The sequence below is a fragment of the Rhinolophus ferrumequinum genome, chromosome 25 (assembly GCF_004115265.2).
Source record: "Rhinolophus ferrumequinum isolate MPI-CBG mRhiFer1 chromosome 25, mRhiFer1_v1.p, whole genome shotgun sequence".
NCBI classification, from domain to species: Eukaryota; Metazoa; Chordata; class Mammalia; order Chiroptera; family Rhinolophidae; genus Rhinolophus; species Rhinolophus ferrumequinum.
Genome location: NC_046308.1, coordinates 22961683 through 22985489, shown reverse-complemented (window position 1 = coordinate 22985489; position 23807 = coordinate 22961683). Strand labels below are relative to the sequence as shown.

Genomic DNA, 23807 nt, shown 5'->3' with positions numbered 1-23807 from the left:
GTTTTTCCATTTCCTGCCTTTTTTTCCCCCCTTCTTCTGCCTCAACTTTGCGCTGTGTAACAGCAGGCGGGACCTCTCCACCTGCACCGCTTCTCTGGGAAATGGCTTCGTGCACTGTAACTGCCCCTGGAACAGTTTTTGCCTTCCTCTCGTCTGATATCGTCTTCTATCCTTTTACTTTTAGCCTTTCAGATTCTTGAAGTTTTAGGGCTGTCTTTTTAATGGCACAACCTAGATTTGGTTTATTTTAATTCAACCTGACAACCTTAAGTGCTGTACTTAACTTTCTAGTCAGTACACTGCTATTATCTTAATTTGTACTTTCTGATTACCCTTTTTAAATATTTCATTTCCTCCTTTCCTCTTGATTTGGAAGTTAAATGTTTTACTTCTGGCCTTAAGTCGAGTACATCTATTTAAAATCTGAAGTTACTAGTTAGTATTTCTACTTCCCTCCAAGACAAGACCCTTCGTCACCCCCAACCATCCACACGTTAGTGTAGTCAGGGATTTTAATTCCATCCATTTTTATACCAAATCAGAAGTGAACATTTTCTAGGTCCGTGTTTCTATACGTGTACCCGCATCTCAGTGTCTTTATTCCCTTTCCTGCTCGTCTCCTCCCTTCTGGTTCCTAGTCCTTGGTCCTTTAGTCGGTCTCTTGGTGGAATGGGCTCTGGTCTTCCACTGGGGCCCTCTCCAGAAAAACCTCTGCCTCCAGGCTCAGCACAGTCTGCCTGACAGGAAGTTGGCAGTGGCTGGGCCTGGAGGCAGAGCCTCGCCTGCCCCTTTCTGGTGGCTGTGCCCTGGGCCTTCTCCTGGGAAGCCTGGGGCCTCGGTGACAGCCTGCCCTGGCAGGGTGTGTGGGCCCAGCACACAATGAGCAGCTTCCCAGAGTGGGATCTGGTGGGCGTGTGTGTGTGTCCTGGTTTGTGTGTCCTTGGGGGCCAAAGCAGGCCAGGCAAGGAAGTGGTCATGCTCTCCCTGACTCCCTGTCCTCTCCCCCAGCTTTATCACCTTCCGTTCCTGCGCTTACCTCGACAAGAAGCACACCATCTTTGGGCGGTAAGAGACGCTGCTGCATGATGTCTGGGGCATTGGGAGTGCAGCTTCCTTTCCCAGATGGGGCATCTCACTGCCTTTCCCCAGGCCTGGACCCCCACTCCTTGTGACTGTCCCTGTCACGGTCGTGGCTGTGCAGAAGGGGGCCTTCGGGCTTCTCTGGTAGGTGGGGGACGCTGGCTGAGGAGAGGCCAGCTCAGCCCCGCTGGTCGCTGCGCTGCCCAGTCCACCCCTCGGGCTCTCCTTTGGACGGTCCTGAATCCCACGTCTGGGCTGCCTCCTGTCTCTCTCCATCCTCTCGTCCAGGGGTCAGCAGGCTTTTCCTGTGAAGGACCAGGTGGTATTTCCAGCTTTGTGGCCCTGTGGTCTCCGTCACACTCCTCAGCTCTGTGGTTGCAGCAGAAAAGCAGCCACAGTGCGGAAACCGTGGGTGTGCTGGGTCCCAATAAAACACTGCCCGCCAGCTTGGCTTCCTCTCCAGGCCCAAAGCCCTGTCCCGGCCTGTGGGTCTTTCTGAATCTAGTCTGTCGGCGCCCTTCGCCTGTGTGGCGCCTTCGTGGGCCCGCAGCCTGGGCCCGCTCTCGGCCCCTTCCTGGCATGCTGCAGGGGCTTGGCCTTTGGGGTGCCCTGGGCTGGGCACATTCACAGGTGCCCTGTCCCTCTGCTGCAGGGTTGTTGGAGGCTTTGACACACTGACAGCCATGGAGAATGTGGAGAGTGACCCCAAAACTGACCGCCCTAAGGTATGCACCCCCAAAGAACACGGTTTGCTCCTCTGGCTAGGTGCTGGGCAGGCACGGGGGTGTGGGCCCTGCTCACTCGCCTACCCCCCCCCCCGCCCCTTGCTGTAGGAGGAGATCCGCATAGACTCCACCACGGTGTTTGTGGACCCCTATGAGGAGGCTGACGCTCAGGTGAGGAGGGTGGACCACGTGGGGAGGGGCCTGGGGAGTCCACCCACCCAGCCGGCCGGGCTCAGGGACAGTCGCTGTCCTGCTCCACCTCAGATTGCTGAGGAGCGGAAGAAGACGCAGCTCCAGGAGGCGGCGCCAGAGAGCACAGTGAAGAAAAGCCAGCCCAAGCCAGGGAGCCAGGGCCCCCCGACATACCGCCAAGGGGTGGGCAAGTACATCAACCCGGCAGCCACGTGAGTAGGGTGGGGGCTGGCATCCATTTCCATGGCTCGCTCCACATGCTTACCGATGCCCACAGAGCCCGCTGGTGGCGCGGGGAAGGGGCACCAGGCACTGGATCAAGCATAAGCGGGTGCTGGGGGCCTCAGTCCAGGCTCTGGGACTCTGCGTCGGGGGTGACTTCTAGGCACGTGACTCCTAGCTCGGGGCCTGGTACCCCCAGGGCAGCTGGAATCTGGTTCTTTTCTTCCCAGGAAACGTGTAGCAGAGGAAGAACCGTCAACCAGTACAGCTGTCCCCGTAGCCAAGAAAAAGCCCAGCCGCGGTTTTGGGGATTTCAGCTCATGGTAGCAGCAGGCTTGCTGCTCTGGACCCTGGTAGGGACACAGGGCTGGTTGTGTGTCCCCTGAGTTTTCTGCCCTCATAAGCCTACCCTTTGGGCTGCAACTCGAATAAAGTTCTTACCTGTTGTCTGGGTTCCCATTCCTGGCCCCAGGAGCCACGGCCTCCTCATCCTGCACCCAGTGCAGAACGGCCTGGCCCTGTTTCCAGGCCTGGGCCCAGCCAGAGCCCACGTCTTAGACTCCCAGGCACGGGGAGTGGCCCTTAGACCAGCCTGGGGTGCGGGCCTGGGAGGAAGGGCTGTGTCTGCTGATCTGATCCCGGTTATTTTACGACCACCCACTGCCATCCTCTTCTCACCGTGGTCCCTGACCAGTGGTGTCACTTGGGACCCTGTTAGAAACACAGATTCTCAGACCCCATACTTTCTGACCTGGAGGCTGGGGGCAGGGCTCCACGGTCTGTGTTTTGACAACCTTGGGTTTAAGGACTCTGGACTAGAACCTTGACATTTATTTTCAAAAACCTTTTCTGCTGTCTGTCGCTTGGGTTTGCTGAGTCCAGCCCACCCAGCAAGGACCACGGGTGGTCACAGCCATGCCCACTGCACACCTGCTCTGGCACACCTGCTCGGGTCAGAGTTCCACCCCAGGACTACCTACCTTTCTGCCTCAGGATGGTGACGAGACCACACGTGGGTGAAGCCAGCTGGCTCCTGCTGTTCCTGATGGACGTGCAGAAGGCCCCAGGGAACTGGCAGGCCCCCTTCGCCCCCACCTCCCACCACCCTCAGGGCCTGTCCTTATGCTCAAACACTGACCTTCAGCCCCAGCTCTTAGGGCTTCCGGGCCAGCCGCACCAGCATTTCTAACTTAAAAAGATCCCTTCCCTGACCTTATTTTTCTATAAATGTCTTCAAAAAACTTATTCTTGCCTGCCGGTCCTTGTTTTCCGTTCCTTCTGCAGCCTATGCCAACCTAGCTTCCGTTCTCCTGACCCTGACACCACTACCTCAGCTTGCCCGAAGTGCCTCTGCAGAAACGTGGGGACAGTGACCTCCTCCCAGGACGCCCATCTGCTCCAGCCCTGGGGCTCTGAAACGGTCACTGTGCACCCGTCACATCCGCTCTCAATGCCTATGGCCCTCGGGGTGGCACAGGCCGCCCCCAACCCCCTAGCCCACCCCTCCACACTCATCACACCAAAATTCTAACTTGGCTCGATCCTTGCTTTTTCTTTTCCCCCTCACTCCAAACCTCAATTCCACCAAGAAGTCTCGACGGGTCATAATTCCAGAATGTACCATGGCTCTTCTTTTCCCCTCTGATGCTGAGCTTCAGGCCCAAGCCCTTTGTCTCTCACCTGCCTCTGTCCATGCCCCTCATGCATGTCCACACAGATGCCATGTCACGTTCCCAAAGCTCGCCAGCCCGCTGTCATCTTGCTTCAGGCCAGTCACGGGCTTTTTGCTGCACTGAGAACAAGGTCTGCTACCGCCTACAGTTTGTCTCCCTGCCCAGAACCGCCGGCCAGGGACCTGAGCTGCACAGTCACTGGCCCTCTGCACCTTTAGCCAGGCCCAGTCCCGCTCTTCTTCATGACCGCCTCCCAGCTATAGACGTCTGACAGAGAACTCACTTGTGAAAGGCTTACCCGCTGTTTGCACCAACTCTCCAAAAGCCTGCCTCATGGGAAGAGGGCTGGGCAGAATGGGGGTGAAGGCCCTGGGGATGGGGTATAGTGTACCGAGGATTTCTGGACTCCTTAGGGGAAGGGGCCTCACCGTTCAGCAGTTCAGAAGCAGGAGGTGAGTGCAGCATAGCTGCAGCCCCCTAATGCAGGGGTCGGCTTTTCTTGGGCCACGCTCACAGGCCCCAAGCAGGTGGGGAGCCCCGGTGGCCGGTGCTGCAGGCCACGTATGACAGCACAGGACCAAAGCCGCCTATGGAGAGGGGACCCCGCAGCCCCAGTGCAGGACACCAGGGCCTTGTCCCTCAGCTTCAGAGCGCCTAAGACAGGTGTGCTACTGAAAAGGAGACATTGGACATGGAAGCTTTATTTGTAAACCTCATACAGACACAGGACCAAATGCTGGACACGGAGGCCAAGGGAGGCTTGTGCACTTGAGCTTGGCAGTCCTGTTCCGAGGGGCAAACCTCTGGGCCGGCCCAGGCTGCAGCCCCAGGAGCCGATCCATAGCGGGAGGACAGGCCAGCCCGGCGCCTTTGATAAATGAGGGTTTACATTTCTGTGGTCATTTTGGAGCTTTTTAAATTGTAGTTTTCCAGATATTAAAACCACTTGGTTTTTGTTAAGTATCTGGTGAGGTCATCAAGTAAATTAAATGACTTGAAAAATTCCCATTTTTGATCCTTTCTAACATCTGACAGATGCCATCAATAAGCGCTAAGGTATAAAAATACTATATGTACGTGTATATAAAATGGCAACACAACTAAACCACATTTCTAACGCAAATGGACTGCGCCAGAGGACGCAGCGTAGTTTAAGTTAAATGCATTTATAATCCGGCGTCACCTCCCACTCCTCTCAAGGGAAAAATATTTTAAATAATTTAAATAAAAGTCAGGGTTGATATTTACTGTTTAGGAATTTAAGAGGGTGGAACATTCCAGCACTTTACCAGCACATCATGGTCTCGTGGACGTCCTTCCCTGAAGCCAGCTCATGGTCAGTTCATTTGGTTTCAAAAGGAGCTTGGATTTTGCAAAAGACCAACAAAACAGTGGTAAGAGTGTTGGCATCAATTACAAAAAACTACAAGTACGTTCATAGGGCCACTAGGAGAAGGTTTCAATGCTATCACAAGAGACGATACAAAAACCAAAGTGCTCAAATCGAAGGAGCAGTAAACTTGCCCAGGACATACAAAAGCTTTAAATATAAGTTTAGTATATACAAAAATCAGTCAAAAGAATTTTAGAAGATTCTTCGGTTTAAGTGAAGATCTTGTGGAGAAGCGCTCAGGAGCCACCGCCCTCAGCGCCCGCCGTTCGAGTCCCACGGCCCCGTTTCCCTGGTCCTCGCCTCCAGATGCAGTACTGAGGTTTGTAGAGGAACCAAGACGAGAAGGGAAATGGCAGTTTAGGCCAAGTTGTCAGTGCTTGGTACTCCTCAAGGAAGGTGTCTTTCAGTCCCTTCCACATTTTCACTAAGGACAGAGCCGCAGATGTTTACTGTTTCACGTGCCAGCGCGCAAGTGAAGCATCTTCAGATTTTGGACCATGGCAGCAAGAGCACCGTGTGAGTGGCTGTGCCACGTGAATGACCCTGCCCTGGAGGCTCGACGGCTGCACAGATGAACACTAACTTGGATACACGGGGATGAGCCGGGACAGCCTAGATCTGCGGGGACACCAGCTCAGAGAGCAGCAGCCGGCCGGAGTGCCTGCTAAGCGCAGAGGCTTCCACAGCTGTACAAAGATCTTCCCTTCATAGTCGAAGGTGTGCGTCAGGGGCTCCTCCGTGCACTAACTTGCCCTGACGTCCGTGCCCAGGGCTGCAACGTTTCCCACATTCCAAGGCTTTGAATCAGGCAGAGATGGGGCCGAAAGGGACTCGGTGAGTTGCTGAACCAGAACCAGGCAGTTTAGCCCAGTGCCTGCACGGGCAACGGGCTCTAGGTTCAGAGGAGGCGGGAGTCAGGGAAGGGGCCTCCCTTCTCTCATGTCCCCTGCCAACTAACACTCATTGCCACTGGACTAACATTGTCTACGGGCAGTTTCAGAGCCGTCCACAGGCTGGGAATCACCTGGGCACCCCGCTCTCCTCTTGGCCTGCCTCCCCCAGGCCCTTTTCCTGCCCCTGGAGCTGGGTTCCCATGAGTCTCATGCCATGGTGACCGCACCAAAGGCCTCCCCAGATGCCTGCTGCACCAGGCCAGGCCCACCAGCTGGCATCGAGTTAGAACACTGAAAACCAAAACTCATGTGGGAATGTTTTTTGGCCTCCATTCTCTGCAAACTGGCCCAAACCCCTGCATAGCGCCCCACTCCCTGCAGAAGCACGGGTGGATCGGAACTTAAACTACGTGGCGGAAACTCAGGACTTAGGGGACCGTCCAGGTCCCTTCTGTGTCAGCCCATGGGACAGAACCAGGCGGGGCAGGGGGACCCGTCGAGCAAACCAAACATCTCATTTACAAAGTTTAAACCTGTCTTGCAACTTTAACCTTTTCTGAAAACATTAAAACAATCTAGCAAATCTCATGTTTGGAAGTCCATCCTGTTAGTTTTGGCCTCTTTCATTCGCACAAATAATTATTTTTCTTCAAGTACATCAGAGTAGAAAAGGAAATCTGATTTATTCAGTCCAGTGTGTTAAACTATTACTCCATGGACCAGCCACTCAGGGACTGACTGACATACGCCTGCAGGGCCTGGAACAGGCTTAGCTAACGACCTGTTCACTTGCTTTCTACACAAGGAAGGTATTGGCCTAAGTAACCAAGAGGTTCCATTAGACACATTTCTCCACAGCTTACCTAAAATATATCAGTGGTGTCCTCTGTTTTTGAACAAGGCTAAAAAAACACCCTTTGTATACAGATTTGATAACTGCTTCTGGAAGATTCTAAAATGAGCACTATGACAAGAGCTCATCTGCAAGAGGAATATCCAATTTGGAATTTTGCAAATGAGGAAAAGAGTGGGCTACAACACCCTCACTCTGACGGGTGAACCTGCTCTCTGGAGACCTTGTCCCCGTGGTCTGTTTCTATCGAACATGAAAGAGCACAGCCAAACTTTATCTTAAAGGCATAGGTTAAAGAAGGTATTAACTAGATGGATAAGTCATCAGTCGATTAATTCTTTCTCTAGAATTTGAGACGTTAGGAAAAGGTCACTGAAACATGTCAGAAATGACCACGCACGTGAAGAGGACAGACCGGATGGAGCCTTACCCACAGGAATGGTCAGCAGAGGTGGCTTGCGAAGTTCAAGTTCAAGAAGTATCATCCAGGACGCTCCTACATTTCCATTATATTACAGTCTCTTTCACAAAATAGTATTCAGAAGAGAACAGGAAGTTCTCACTCTACTCCCAACCGTTGTCTTTGATCATGTGGGCAAGCTCAATAATAAATTTTCCTTCCTTATATTTCTGACTGCTCTCAAAGGCATGTTCCTTAAAAAAAAAAGAAAGAAGAGAAGGTTTTAGGGCAGACTCTGTTTCATTTTTCAACTTCTTTACACTGTGTTCAGAGAAAGTAAGTCTATAGTATCACGTCTCCCCAGATGTCCCCTGTGCCAGGCTGATGGCCAGGAGGGCTCTGTCTCAGGTGACAAACCCATGGGGGGCAGTGTAGGCCTCTGGTACACTTGTCATCAAGTCATGGTTAAACTTGTAGAGAAATGAATTCACATTTGTTAATGAGCACCTACCATGTGCAGGGCAATTTGGAAGGCAGGAAAAGGCCCAAGATGCCCCTTCCAGGGACCCCAAAGGGGAGTGAAGGTAACTGCACCAGAAGCCCCGGGCACAGTTCAAAGATGCTGGTGGGACAGAAGGCCTTTCATTGCGGAGGGAGGGAGGATGGCCAGGGATGGAACAGGCGAGCAGGTGGAAGGGCTGGGGGAGCATGCAGGCCTCACTGAGCCTGTCTCCATGCTGGGGGCTGTGTCCCCTCATATCTGATGGGGATATGGGACACCAGCGATCGAGAATTCCAGAAGGAGGGAGAGCAGGTGGCCTTGACCAAGACAACCAGAATGGCTGCAGAAGACAACTTCCAGGAGGCACCACTGCAGACGGGCCTCTTCAATGCCGAGTCTGGGGTGGGGGTGTGCACGAGATGGCTGGAGGCACTGGGTACATGGGACAGAAGCTGGGGCCAAGGGACAAGTTTGGGCGTTGTCAACAGACAGGAGGTCAAAACAGGTTGAGATCAGAGGAGGGTCAGCCAGAGAGGTGGGAAGAAGCAGCAGCAGCAGAGTGTGGAGCAGGAGGGACTTCCCAAGGCTAAGCACTCAGCAAGCGGGGGAGGCCAGGCCGTGGTGAGGGCGGCTGCACCTGTACCTGCAGGAAGCTTGCCGCAGGAGGGAGGAAGAGCCTCGGAGGTAAAGGCTGGAGATGGGGTGGGAGGGCCACATTGGGCACAGGTGCGAGGAGAAAGAAGGCGCTGGGAACAAGAGCTCGTGGCGGAGGCGGTCCCCGGCAAGCGAGGCACCAAGTGCTGCAGAGTCTGCTGTGGTCACTACTGCAAAATAACACCAGCTACCCTGGGCTCTGGCCGGCCAGTGAGTGTCCCCCAGATGGGGGAACTGCCTCCCTCCCCTTGTTCCATGAGGTCTTCAGAGAGCACCGGGTCTGTGGGGTGGGGCCGTTTGTCCCCCACCAGCGTGGCTGTCACTCCTGCCCTGCAAATGAAGATGTGCCCATACATCTTTAATCGGCTCAAAATAAATTCTATTTTAAAAGGTATTCTTTTACTGATAGGATCACACTTCCAGGGGGAGGTCTTACGCCTTTGCAAATTTTGTTTCCAGTTGTAAATGTTTTACTTATTACAGTAAATCTGCATTTTCTTAACAAAACAAGGTGGTTACTCACGTATTTCCACCCGAGTGTGGTTTTGCAGTTTTCACAGTAGATGTCTGCGACAGCGTGTAGGCCAGTGAGAAGGACTCGCTCCTCTGCAGGGCCGCAGCCCACGTTCACCCTGCAGGGAAGGAGGCAGGAGCTGCTGGAGACCTTCTGCCCTCACGGGGGCATTTCCACCCCACCTGGAGGGGGCGCCCCGGCTCCCACCCTGGCCCCCCTTTCTTGAACCAGTAGGTTACCAGAGATGCAGCAGTGTTTCTTCTTAACTCCCCACCTTCCCCCCCACTGCCCACCACCACCTCTTAGGAGAAGGAACAACTCATTTCCCCAGGACAGGACAGGCTGTGGGGAGGTGACTATAGCTCTGCTGTAGCAAAACGCAAAACCTACCACAAGTGGGAAACAAGCCACAGCATGTATGTGGGAGCCAGTTCCTCAGTTAAGCATCATGCTTTCCCCAAACTCTCAGACTAGAGATCGAGTTCTTTCAGATCATGTAAGAGACACTGGGTAATTCTAGACCATTGGTGAACACTATGTATTCTAGCTTTGAGTGTGTACAGGAGCAATAAATGTGATGACAGCAAACACTGCATGTCTGCAAGGCTAATGCAGCAATACTCACACAGAATTGAAGAGGTAGGCACGCCCCTGACTTCCCTGAAAGGACTGCAAAGAAGAAAAAAGTTTTAAAAGATTTGTTGTGATACGACAAAAAGTGATGGTGAGTTTCGCATTTTGGAATGACAAGTGGAGAAGCTGGGTTTCAGGTCAGGGACCTGGACATGAGTTGAAGGGTTGCCTTGTGGAGCATGAAGGGGCTGCACTCAGGGCCCTGAGCAGGACAAGCGTCTTCCCGAAAGGAGGGCCCGGGGCGTCCCAGTGCTCCTACAGCCCGGAGGGGCTGCCCCGCTGTTCTCACTCGATCCACCAGGACAAGATACACCAACCACGTCTGTCAGATATTAGGGGCAGGAGGGCGTTTCCAAGCTTTACCATTGAAATAAAAATAGGTCACTGCCTAAGATGGCCCCTTACTTGGAGGAAAGGACCTTCTAGTGACAGCTCACCCCAGGAAAGTGTTACAAGAAATACCCTATAGCATATTCATGTATTCTAGGATGATTAAGGAGGCAGAATAGGGGATCTGTACCTCCCTGACATAATTGGGTCATAGCTGCCACAACCCTCACTCTCACAGAACAAGAGGGGACACCAGCTGCAGGGGTTCATCTGCTCCGTTCCAGGCTCAAGACCAAATAAATGGAAAAGATGGACCACAAAAATAATCAATGAAACACAAACCAAATCAAGAACTTGTCTTTGGTTGTTTCACCTGAACAAGAAATAAACCTTCGTTTTAAGCCACTGAGATTTGGGGTTCTTTGTTATTGCAGCAAAACCTAGCCTGAGGTTAGCAGTGTTTTGACTTAAATATACAGCTTTCAGACTTAAAAAAAGGCTCTTCCCTTCTGTGACTTCCTAGAATTAGGAATACTATTTTATGTCCAGTTTAACAACCATTTTATGGCCTTCCCACATATCCCTATCAGGCTCCAATTTTCTAGACTATTTTTCCTACTTCTCACCTATTCTGCAATTCCTTATTTCTTACACAGGGTTTAGATCCATGATGTGATCAGATCTGTGGTTCAGATTCAGGCCATGGGCTGCCTACAGCAGAGCTCTGCAAACTTCTGTAAATTAGGACCAGATGATAAATATTTTAGGCTTTGGAGGCCATACAGCCTCTGTTGCAAATACTCGATTGTGGCACAAAAGTAGCCACACATGATAAATAAAACTACAGAAACAGGTGGTGTGCGAGATGTGGCCTGCAGACATAGTTTGCAAACCAGAAAGACCTTCTAACAATCAGACCTGCCTACACCAAGAAGGATCCCCTGGGCCAGGGGACTGCTTGTTAGTGCAAAGATGGACCCAGAGGCTGACGAACCCCCTCTCAGGACAGCACCTCTAGTCTCCTGTGAATTGAGTTCTACTCTCCGTGGTAAGTGCCACGGCATCACAGTGTAAGGGAGAAAAAGCAGCTGTTTCCTTTCTCACCAGCTGAAACACAAGTCTGATGTCTCTTGGCAGCCCATGTGCTTGGAGAGTTTAGGTTCTCAGCGCCCTTTCATCCTGAAACGCTCACTCAATGTCATGACTGTTTCCACCTAGCAGGCCTCTGCTCTTGATGTAATTTAAAAAAACAGCTCAATGGCTTTAAGATTCTTTGAAAGCAGCAGCTCAAATTCCTTTTGGCCCACCTCATGATGGATCCACTGGCATGCTTCAGAACAAAGACCATAATGGTGCCTGCCACTGATGCCTGCTCAGGTGTCACCGGCTCAGCGAGGTCACCAACCCACAAAGCTCCAACCCGCAGGCCTTGGAGCAGCTCGGCCTTGGAAAGCAACCAAGAAAATAGGTGCCTGAGGTACTTCCACTTCTGATCTGAAACTTCTGAATGAACAATGGAGACACAGAAGCAATGAGAGAACAGAAAATCTGCCGGTTTAACAGTTTTTATTTCAGATGATGAATGGAAACGAGACAGCCTCTCATTGTTACCTAGTTAAAACACAAGTAGATAAACGTTCTTCTGAGTGAAATAAGAAGCCTAAGCGGAGATTCCTGAAAGGAACAACTTCCTGACGGACTTTGTTTTCAAACGAGCTTGAAGTTCATCCAGCCCTGGAAGGCAGAACTTGTGAGGATGGGTGGGGGTCAAGACCTGTGAGGATGAGTGGGAGACGATTGTCACTGTTTCCCAGGGGAGCATTTACTCATCCACTAGGCTGGGAGTGTTTTAAATGTTCTTAAGTGGTTCATTATCAACAGTACACACTGCTTGCTAATAAAGTGTTCAACTTAATACGGAAGATTCACGCTCTTCTTTTCACATTTACCAGGCTGCTCCTCATCCTGCACAGGGTGCCCACAGCTTGTCTCCTGGGCATTGTCCTGAAAGACCCCACGTCCCCCATGATAGCCTCTTTTCTTATGTTGTTATCTTTTTTTTTTCATTTATAGTTAACATTCAATATTATAGCCTCTTTTCTTCTTAACCATTCTGAGTTTTAAAAATTCTTAATTCCTTTACTATTAAACTATTTCCACAGATTTTCTAGACTTCCTTTGTTCCTTCAGTGTCTCTGCTTTCACACTAATTTTACTGCTCTGACAAGTAACTGACTCATCTTGCTCTTCGTGATATCTGGGAGTCCCAGCTGCTCGGCCCTCCAAACCCACCCACTGTGTAAAGATCACAACCAAAACCGTGGTGCAGCCGCACCTAATCACGCACAAAACTGTCATCAACACTGCCCAGGAGGCTCTAGACTTTTAGGACACAGTAAACCCAGGAAGCCATGTGATAGTTCAATATCCATCCGCTAATTAGGTATGATAATCATTGTTAAGGGTATCTAGTCAATTTTTAGACACAAACCACTTGCCTTAGAGATCAGCTCGTCGTGATTTGCCAGGTGGGCTCTGCAATGGACACAGCTGTACGTTCGGTGACAGTTTGGCAGATAAGCTTGGAAAGTTTTGGATTTTGTCATCTTCACCATCTCTGCTGGGCACTCCTCGCTCAGCTCTGGGCTGGCACTGGAAGAATTACGGCTCTGCTGTGCTCTCTGACAGAAGAAACACTGGAATAGGCACGCAAGAGCCGTTGTTGTTCAGAGGGCGTGTGGCACTGTCCACACAGCTGGGACGAGAGAAAAATGTCACAATCTGTCAACAAATCAAGACACAGAGCGAGTTACAGAGAGAATGAAATACATCAAGAAGGTATATTTAGGATGGATGTATTTTGAAGAATGGGGGGTGGGGGTGGGGGTGAGGGTGGGCAGGACTAGAAGCTAAAGATCTAGTTCTTTAATATTAATTGTACCTAAAAAGAATACGAATACTTAATCACCATTTAACCACTCTAAATTTAGTTGGAAGTGGCAGGTGAACTACTTTTACATACAAATAATTTGAGAAAAATATTTCATCAGATACATCTTGTATGACGTGTGGTTTCAGGAAATGTGTACGGAAAAGCACTCAACAAGGCCCCTGTCAGAGTGAGGCCAGCAGGAGCACTGGAGACATCTTGTCCCAAACGATGGTGTTAATGACTCAAAGCAACATGACATTTATGAATATGAGTGATGACCCCCTGTTAATTAATCTTTAAGATCTTACACGTCAGTCCGGAAATGAACCCTTGCATTATGGTCAAATGATTTTCGACAAGGGTGCCAAGACCATTCAATGGGGGAAGGACAGTCTTTTCAACAAATGCTGCTGGGAAAACAGAATATCCACCTGCAGAAGAATGAAGTTGGACCCTCACCTTACATCACATACAAAAATAAACTCAAAATAGATCAGAGACCTAAATGTAAGAACAAAAACTCCAAAACTCTTAAAATATACTGAAAATTTTTATGACATCGGATTTGGCAGTGACTTCTTGAATATGACACCAAAAGCACAGACATGTATGTAGATTTACAGAAAGTGAGAAGAAAATGGGGGCAGAGACCCTCTATTCTGAAAAGATAATGATTAAAGATTTTCCAGAATTGAAGAAAGACACCAATCCATAGACTTACTTAGAAGTCCACTAATTCCAAGTAGGATAAATAAAAATAAAGCTAAACCTGGTCACATAACAATGAAACCATAGAACACTAAAGAAAAAGAAAAAAAGTATCCAAAAGGGGAGGGAAAAATCATCTTTCAACAGAACAACTTCCCAAGGGAAACAAGGGAGCCCAGAAGGCAGTAGGGAAAGGTACCTTTAAGTTTCTGAAAGGTAATAACTGCTATCCCAGAATTCCATATCCAGTGAAAATATCTTTCAAGAACTTGGGAAATGATATTTTTCAGACAACTAAAAAGTTTGACTTCACTAAGTATCAGTAAAGGAAGTTCAACGATGTGCTTCAGACAGAAGAAAAACACTAAAGTCTAAACTTCGGACTGTAAAAGAGTGACAAAGAAAATGGTAAATATATGGGGAATCAGAACAACAATGTCTTATAGAGCTTTAAAAAGATACAACTGTAACGCATGACAACAATAAGTCAGGGTGAAAACTCAAATGGAAATTTTCTAGAGTTCTTGTATTGTCCAAAATCAAAGATATAAGTATTGATTAAATTTAGAATCTGGTAAATTAAGGAAAAATATAATTTTTGGATGAAACTTCTATAAGAACAAAAACCTAGTGTGTAACTTCCAAACCTATAAAAGAAAATATCAGGGAATGATAAAATGTCAATTTAAGGGAGGCAAGAAAAAAGGGAGAGGAAAATAAACATGATGGGAAGAACAGGAAGCACAGAGAAAGGAGGGAGATTTAAACCCGAATGTACCAATGCTTACATGAAATATAAATGAACTGCTGTGAGCAGCCGACCGGCGGGGGGTGGGGGGGGTAGGGGGGAGCGCATAACACCAGCACGGGCCAGGGAGCTGTGTCCTACACAACTAGACTGAGAAACAACGGCGTGAACAGGACTGTGGGGGGAGGTGGAAGAAGGGGGGTAAAAAAAGAAATATAAGGACTAAATGTTAGAGTTTAAGGTTTCAGACTGAGCAGAAAACAAAATTCATCCAGATGCTATATACAAGAGACACATCTTAAACATAAGGACGCAGAAAGGTTGAAAAGAATAAGGCTAGGATGTAGGTGGTGCAACACAGATGTATGGTTTTAATTATTTGCTAACAGCATATTTGTTTTATGTATTTCTTGTATGTATGTGATTCACAATAAAGGAGTTAAAGTAGTAAAAGTAAAGAAAAAGATACAATATGCAAATAATAAAACTATATTACTATTTCCCTTAAATAATATTTAAGGGGAAAATGTTACTAGATAGATAAATGGGTTACTTCATAATGATAAAAACAGCAGGCGATAAATCACAAATGTAAATCTTAATTGCCTAGTAACATAACCTCAAAATATATGATACAAAAATTGACAGAACTATGGGCGGCCAGTTAGCTCAGTTGGTTAGAGCACAAAGCTCATAACACCAGGGTTGCTGGTTCAATCCCCACATGGGCCACTGTGAGCTGAGTCCTCCACAACTAGATTGAAACAACTATTTGACTTGGATCTGATGGGTTCTGGAAAAACACACTTAAAAAATAAATAAATAAAACGTTTAAAAAAAAATTTGACAAAACTATAGGAGAAACAGATAAATCTATAATCAGACTAGAATTACTGATTATAATATATAAACTATATTGCACATATATTTACATATTTAGTATCTATTTATATATTTATGTATACTTAGTATATATACACACTATATAGCATATATTTATTGTTACACATGACAGTATATAAATATATAGTGTAAATATATTTATATTTTACTGTATCCTTCAGTAACTGATAGAGCAAACACAACTGAGTACAGATCTAGAGGATTTGCACAAAGTGATGAAGAAATTGGACCTAAAAGACATGAAGAAAACTGTATCTAAGAACTGCAGAATCCACACTCATTTAAAGTACACAAACATTTACCATACAACAAGTCCCAACAAATTCCCAAGGATTGAAATCACAGTATATTCTATGACCACAACACAATTTAGTTAGAAATCAATAATATAATGCAACTAGAAAAAATCCACATATGTTTAGAATAAATGTACTTATAATATACCCATGGGTCAAAAAATAATGGAAATTAGAAATTATTTTGAACAATAAAATAATTACTTACCAGTACTTATAAGGGAAATGTATAATCTTAAAGGATGTATATTAGAAAATAAGACAGCTAAACACTCATCTTTAAGAAGTTAGCAAGGTAACAGAAAAACAACCCAAATAAAATATAAGAAAGGAAATAATTAGGAAAAATAATGGAACGGGGGGAAAAATATACTAGAGAGGCTCAACAAAGCCAAAAGTTTGTTCTTACAAAAGATGACTAGAATTGACAAACCTCTGGTAAGACTGATCAGGAGAGAGAAGGGAAGGGACCAAAAAGGTGGAATAAGATGTCAGAAATGGAAATAGGATATCACCTTTTTAAATAAGATTTCTGGATAAGAGGATGTTGTGATCAATTTAAGTCCATATATTTGAAAATGGAAATCAATTTCCATTTTAAGTTCATATATTTGAAAATGGAAATCACACAGATAATTTCCAAAAAATATATAAGTTTTCAAAACTGACTCAAGAAAAAAACAGAAAGCCTGAATAACCCCATTAACGTGAAAGAAATGGAATCACTGGTAAAACGTTTTCTCCATCAATACACACACACACACACACACACACACACACACACAATTGAACTGAAAGGCCCACAGAGCATCACTGGTAAATTCTAAACTTCAAGGAAGGAAAAATTCCAATCTGACACAAACTCTTCCAGAAAAGAGAAAGAGGGAGCCCTCTCCAACCATCCAATGCAGCCAGCTCAACCTTGATCAGGGCAGTATGTGAATGAAATTCACTATAATTTTCTTCTCAGGAACCAAGATGCAAACATCCTAAATAATATTACTGAACAGAATCGAATACCATTTTAAAAGGATAACACAACTAAGTAGACGTTATCACAGGAAAACAAGATCATTTAACACTAAAAAAATATCGTTAATATATTCACCACCTATCGTTCTCTTAATCTGTTTATCTCAAAGATGCAGAAAAAGCATCTGACAAAATTTAACATCCATTCACAATTTAAAAAAACATTCCATGCCGAATAAAACCATAAGGGAACCTCTTCACCTGTTAAGAGTCATCTACTAAAAAACCCATAGTAAACATCACACTTACTGGTAATACTTCAGAAAACATTCTTTTTGAGATCAGGAATAAAACCAGGGTGCCTTCTATACAAGAGTGTAACAGTACAATGTACCTAAGAACAAATTCAATGACATGAAACACTTTTACAGAGGATATTATAAAACTTTGAGGGACATTAAGGAAGACTTAAATAAATGGAGAAATAAATGATTAGGACTGAAAGATACTATAATAAATGAATTCTCCCCAAAGTAACCTTTAAATTAAATGCAATTCGAATCAAAATCCGGGAATGTGTGTTGGTGTGTGTCAGTGTGTGTGTGTGCACGTGCAAGCCAGAGAGTCGGAAAGAGACAGAGAGACTTGGTTCTAAAACTTATCCTAGAAGTGTCTGGAGGGGAAGAAAAAGTTTTTCTTGACCCACTTAGGACCCTCGCTTGGTCTGAAAATTAAACTGACAAAGACAGAGTAAGAGGAGTTTTCTTTTCTTTCTTTCTTTTTTTAAGGAGGGTACAGCTCACAGTGGCCCATGTGGGGATCGAACCAGCAACCTTGGTGCTGTCAGCACCACGCTCTAACCAACACCAAGAGGAGAAATTTTACCATGTGAGCCATCCCAAGAAAATGAAGACCAGAAGAAGACACCAGAGCAGGAAGCATTTATAGCTTTTAGACAAAGACTCGATACATTTGTGAAGAAATGACAAAGCAGAGGAGTAGAAGTAACTAGAAAGATAAGGGTTAGTTTAACAAGATTTGTTTATACAGATTTCTTGGCCTCAAATTCCCTGTCTCTGGTGATAAGAACATCTTCATGGAGTTTTATGGCCTGTTTCAGGTCATCAGGGTAAGGCAGAGAGGTCAGAGTGATCTTCCTGCTTCTGCCATTTTCTCAAACTCCATCAACTTACGATATTCAATATGCCACGGTGCCACATTTTGGGGTAGTGTGTTATGAACCTCACCATGTCAAAAGATACAAACTGGTGAAGAGCAAGATGGGAGCATGTTCTCTACTGGAGTCTGCCAGAGAGCAAGTCCTGTCATTTTCCACTAGAATCATCAAGACAGTGTGGTACTGGCTCAGGACAGAAAACAGGTCAAAGTGACAGAAACAGACCGACACATAGATGGACACCAGATATAGCAAAAGTGGCACTGTGCAGCAGCCAGTGTAAGCTGCTGTGTGCTGCCGTGAGTGGCTGGTGGCCAGTGTGAGCGGCCGGCAGCCGGAGCGGGCTGCTGTGAGGGACTGACCGATGACCAGCGACCGACGGCCTCAGCCGGGGAGCGCAAGGCTCATAACACCAGCACAGGCCAGGGAGCTGTGTCCTACACAACTAGACTGAGAAACAACAGCTTGAACAGGAGTGTAAGAGGAAAGGGGAGGCAGAAAACAGGGGGAAAAAAGTGGCACTGCGGCTCACAGATTTTTTCCAAAATAATGGTGGAGAATTGTGTATCTAGGAAAAGAGAAATAAAGTTGGATCCTATTTCACACCATAAACAAAAATTAATAGCTTACACACTTCCCAGCAGAGAAAACCAGCAAGCAAGACTACTGTGGAGGAAATGTCCACCCAAAGTGCACACACCCACACACCTATCTTCTAAAATGAAGCCTGTTTCCTTCTCCAGTAGACGGTCTTCACAAGCAACGGTTCAAGGGTTTCTGAACGAGCCTGATTATATTGGATATTCCCAATCAGTGATTCCCACCATAAACTTTTTCCCCATTAGCTGCCATTAAGTCATGAATTTTTCCCTGGGGTTTCTTCAGAATCAAGAACATGGCATCACATCAACCCCAATCCATTTTATCAGATTTTATCTTGCTCCGACCTTCTGGGTCCTTTATGAATTTGAACCCCAGCATCCCTACTGCCTTTGATAAGCTCACTGACAGGTCCCCGGAAGATCATGCAGGTAAGTGTCAACTCAGACACCACGTGCACCAGCCCAGCTGGCCAAGTCCTCCCCAGCTCTGTCCCTACTGCTCGCCCATGTGTCCCACACCGGCCACATGGACACACTGAAATCCACACATGCTCCACCCATCAGTGATGACCAAGGAGTGAACTTGTTCTGACTTCACTTTGTATTGAACTCATGTTGAGACTGTTTTAATATCTTCACATGAGTTTTTCTTTATTGAAAGAAACCTTAAATTCATAAACTTATTTTATGCCTTCTCTCCTTTCCTTGAACTTCCCTCTAACGCGTGTTGTAAAGGGGCAAAGAGACGAGGAATCTTAGGTTATTCAAAGGCTGTTTATTCAGGTCTTTAGAGTTCTAGGGCCCCTTTGGGGGCAAAACACTGCTCCCAGTGACCTGAATGGAGAAGACAGACAGTGCCCCGAACTTTATTCATGGCTTTTAAACAAGTGATATCACTTACACTCATAATTAGAATGGGGAACACCTCTCGTTTTTAACTTTTGTATGGGACAACACCTTGCCAAGAGTTTTGTTTATTTTGAATTTCTCAGTGCCATGAATGCCCGTCAGTCCTCTGAAGGTGCCATGGGTGGCCCCGGCCCGAGGCATCCTCTACCTAAGGAGCCTGAGGGCTCCCTTGCCTCTCTCTAAACCACCCCGCCGGGTCCTCACACCCACAGGGAACCAGACCCCAAGATGTCCCATTCTCTCTATTCCCAATGCCATTTACCTTTCCTCTCAATGTTACCACTACCTGGCAGGTAAGCTCAAGTCTCAGCCCCCACTTCACCCGTGAGGAGAAAGGGAGGCACCAGGCAAAGAAGCGGGCTCACCAGTGTCAGAGGGAACTGGGGTCTCCCTGTCGCCGGTGGACAGAGCTCCAGGGGAGCAGGGGAAGAAAACAGCTCAAAAAGATGCAGAACATGGTCATGTGTCCTGCTGTGTCCAGCCAGATAGAATCCCAGGAGGGTGGCATGCGTGGGGACATCAGCATCCATCACAGAAAAGGAAATGCAGCAGCTCCCACAGAGCCTCACAGCTAAGGCCAGCACTATTCTAAGCAGCTGAATCTATGAAAATCAAATGAATTAACAGCAGCCATAAGAAATGAGTGTTCTTATCAGTCCCACTGTGCAGAAAGGGAAATGGAAGCCTAGAGAGGTTAGTCAATTTGCCAAGGTTGCACAGCTGAGGAGCTGGGTTTGAAGCCTGACAGTCTACACCTTGGACCACTGTGCTTGTAGACAGGTGGACAGACGTGAACTTTACTCATTGATGCAAATTAAAGGCACACTGATATTTGCCTTGCCACCTAACAGGTTGGCAAAGATTTTCAGACCATTGATAACACCACTGGCTATGATGCAGCCATTTGGTAACACCCATCAGGGCTGCCAGGTACATACCCCTGGACTGAGGGTCCAGCTCAGGCCTTTTCCTCCAGACTGACTTGCACATGTGCAAAATAACTGGGTGTTACAATGTTGTTTATAATAACAAAAGACTAGAAACCGCAAGTCTAACCCAGAGACTGGCCAAATGTCTTGATACATGAATCAGAAATAGTTCCAACGTGGGACCTCAGGCTGGGGCTAGGAAGGACAGAGAAGGTGACTTCCTTTTCACTGTCTGCTTCTTTTGCAACTTTTGATTTTGATACCAAGTGTATGTACTGATGATTCAAACCCTCACACACAGTACATGCACACACAGGCGTGGAAAGGCCTAGAAGGATTTGCATCAAAGGGTGATAGTAAGGATACAATTTGCCTTTGGCACTACCAGCTTCACTTCACACACACAGACTTCCTTCCTACTTGAATTACAGGATGAAAAGCTTTCCCCCACATTTCAGGAACTGCAACCTTGATGGACCAGTGGATGCACTGGGAGGGGCAAGAAGACACCTTCAGTCCTACCACCTACATGGCTGTCCTCAGACAGTCACCTCAGCCCTCTGCGGCGTCCACTGCCCCTGCCTCTCTGGAGAACTGGAGGGGTCTGGGCTCCTGCATCGCCCAGTGGCTAGGACACCTCTACCCTCCACGCTCTCACCCTCAGCTCTCATCTTGCCTGTGCTCTGGTCCTGCCTCCGTGTCTCCATTGAGACTACTGATTAATGAGTTTGCACTGACTTTCTTTGAGAAGAACCTTCAATACATTCTTCTTTATTTCTCCCACTGGTCACAAAGTTTCCCAGTGCGGCCCTGGGACACATCCTAGCAGAGGCTGCTTGCCTCCTTGCTAACAAGAAGTGGATAGATTCAGGAACTACACATGCAAGGCTGGCCTTCTTTCCAGTTGCCCCAGTGGGACTAGACCTAGGAGACTGGACTGAAGCAGGAGGAAAGAGACTGGGAATCTTCAACTATTAGTCACATGCTAAATAAAACAAACACTCAAAGCCCTGTGTTGGGGCAAGGGAAAAGGGAAAACCTGAAACAAGAGGAATTAGAAAGGGGGCCAGTGTTCAGGGGAGAGTGTGATGATGCTGAGAAGACAGGTGGCATTGTGGCGTTTGGCAAGAGACAGGTTGTCGGCAGTGAGGGTTGGATGAGGCTGAAAGAAGGCTCGACTGAAATTGTGCCACAAATTTAGAGGCTAAGCTGTTACCTTTTTGTAAAAAGGGAGTAATACGCAATTCACAAGGCGGCCCAGAGAATCACACAAGTGGTCATGTCATTGTTACAGTATGGCAAAGAGTAAGTACCTCACGAAACCTACAGGGAACCCTGGTCTTAGTTCTGAGGCTCAGCAGGTGCCAGAGAAGGAGTCCCCTCCCAGGGCATGGAAATCAGTGGGTTGGCTCCAGGATTTCCATTTTACTCTCAGCAGTAGATAGGTCTTCCTCCCGCAATGCCTTCTTCTGTCACAATGTCAGAGGCAGGCCAATTCCATCTCATGCTCTTGATTTCTTTCCGGAAACCTACTCACACTGCCCGACCCAGAACTCTTAGCCCTCCAGTGACTTGGCTGTTCAGAACTTTCTCCAACCTCTGCTGAAATCTCTTGTCCAAATTCTCCCTAGAGGTTTTGTTGATTAGCAAATCTAACTACTTTTCTAAAAATTTTAGACCAAATAAATCTCGAGTGAAGAGTGTCAGAGAATGGTTTTAAAGCAGAGGGACTTCTATTGCTGCTTTATATTTTCAATTATTTTCCCTTTATCAGTCGTCTAGGGATAAAAATACATTAAAACTACATGACAGCCACGGCCCCCTGCATTCTCAACCCTGTCCCTTGACACAGGGTCCTCATAGACTTAGTGAAGACAGGCAGAATCAAAGACAGACATTTTAGAAACACCGCTCTCAACGTAAAGAAAAAGCTTTACAAATTTTTGTGCTTCAAAATGGAAAGTCTTAATGTCTGGAAGTTAGTTAAAGGAATGTACCCGTGTCAGTTGTTAATTCGGCCAAATGTAGGATGGTAACAACGGGGAAACACTGCGTATGGAGCATTTGGGACCATCAGTACTATCTTTGCAACTTTTTTGTAAATCTAAAGTTATTCCAAAATAAGAACATTTAAAAAACAGACAGACTATTGAAGCGCCCAATACAGGCCAGACCCTGAGCTACATGGCCATGGTACGACATGATTTTGCCCTGGTCCTAGTTCTGAGGGGTTCCCACAAGACACCTGTACCCTGTGAGATGCAAGGGAAGGGAGCTTGAGGGTCTAGGAGAGCCTCAGTATTAGCCTTCTTCAGACATTCCGTTATTGGCACCCAAGAGCTGGGGTGGAAGGAACCAGTGCAGGATTATGAAGCCCAGTAACACTGGGAACCAGCACAGTGCCTGGCACCCGGCAAGGGCTCAACCAACCTCTGTTACCTCCACTAGAACAAAGGCTGGAGGATGCGCAGGTGATAGGTAGGGGAGGGGCAGCTTGCTCAGGTGAAGCACCTGAAGGGGTTCCTCGAAGAGGCAAGCCTCGTTTGAGGTTTGGGTAGTTTAGGATAGGGAGGGACTGGTTGATGGAAAGAATAACATTCTTGGCAAAGGAAACAACAGGTTAAGGTGTGCATGTTTTGGATACAAAGAGGAAGAAGAAATGCAACTGAACAGAAAAGGCTTGGGGGTGGAGAAATTGATGTCTTCCAAAGCCATTATCTAAAACGGAATTCAGCCTCCTTCCATCCTAGAACTCAGCACATAATTTGTTCACCAGAGGTTGCCAATTAGAGGCAGGCTTTGGGGAGGAGGACCCTACTTAGCAGTTTTCCGAAGCTAAGGCTTTTGCAGGCTTTGCTTTACAGAGCCCTAGTGCCACAAGTGTGAACTAACACGGAGGACAATTCGTTTTAGTCACGATCTTGATGTGGGCAACTTGAAAACGTTTCCCCCTTTTCATAATCATTCTCATTCCTAGGAAACCTCTTTTGTCCTCATTTCCCTCCCTTATCGCGACTTTTTTTTTTTTTTTAAGAGGGAAAAGCCTGTTACCATGTAGCTCATTCTCTCGGTACATTTCCCATGGCCGGGTTGGGAGGGGGTGGGGAGGAGGGAAGGAAAGGTGGAAAAAAAGGTTTAGGTTTTATGGTCTTCTCCAAAGCGGAGTGCACCGAATATTAACAAATCAAATAATCAAATCAGAAGAAAAACCTCTACAGGTGCGATCCGCTCGCGCCCCGCCCACCCGCCCGGACGCCCAACAGGTGCCGCCGGGCCCCGCCCGCAGCCGCAGGCTCCTCGGGTCGCCACAAAGTAGCCGCCCGCGCAACAGTGTCGAGGCCCGCCCGTACTCACGGCCGCTCCGCGGTCCGCGCCCCGGCCCGCAGCACCCATCCAGCCCGGACCTCGGTCAGCGCGGGATCGGCTCTCAGGCGACCCCAGTAGGGCCCGGGACGCGCTGCGGCCGTTGGCGCCTCCGCAGAGCGCGAGACATCCTCCCGCCGCCGCCCCGCGGGCCGCCTGCCCTTTGTTTTGGAGCCACGGCACCGCCGCGCCGCCGTTAACGGC

General features: G+C 47.5%; 2 protein-coding genes across 7 annotated transcripts in view; one reads left to right on the top strand and one right to left on the bottom strand.

Moving 5' to 3' along the window:
- Positions 1-6766, top strand: part of PPIL2 (peptidylprolyl isomerase like 2) — a 27633-nt gene extending 20867 nt beyond the window's left edge. The window contains exons 16-21 of one of the 4 annotated variants that reach the window (XM_033097350.1): positions 1009-1065; positions 1733-1805; positions 1914-1976; positions 2070-2209; positions 2450-2572; positions 3504-6766. In XM_033097350.1, coding sequence (XP_032953241.1) covers positions 1009-1065; positions 1733-1805; positions 1914-1976; positions 2070-2209; positions 2450-2546 — 430 coding nt within the window. In that variant the 3' untranslated portion in view covers positions 2547-2572; positions 3504-6766. Of the gene's footprint in view, positions 1-1008; positions 1066-1732; positions 1806-1913; positions 1977-2069; positions 2210-2449 lie in introns of all 4 variants that reach the window. The other 3 variants (XM_033097349.1, XM_033097348.1, XM_033097347.1) reach the window with 3 other exon arrangements.
- YPEL1 (yippee like 1) lies at positions 4576-23807 on the bottom strand. 3 transcript variants are annotated; one of them, XR_004422064.1, is made up of 6 exons: positions 23595-23807; positions 12563-12845; positions 9727-9770; positions 9111-9219; positions 7462-7685; positions 4576-6082 (listed from the first exon to the last, which is right to left on the bottom strand). XR_004422064.1 is itself a non-coding variant. In XM_033097351.1 (5 exons), the coding sequence occupies exons 2-5, from the start codon at positions 12677-12679 to the stop codon at positions 7596-7598; spliced, it is 360 nt and encodes a 119-aa protein (XP_032953242.1). In that variant the 5' UTR covers positions 12680-12845; positions 23595-23807; the 3' UTR covers positions 4576-7595. The 3 variants fall into 3 exon arrangements, 2 of the variants coding, with proteins under 2 accessions (XP_032953242.1, XP_032953243.1); XM_033097351.1 differs by having other exon boundaries at positions 4576-7685; XM_033097352.1 differs by having other exon boundaries at positions 4576-7685; positions 12563-12819.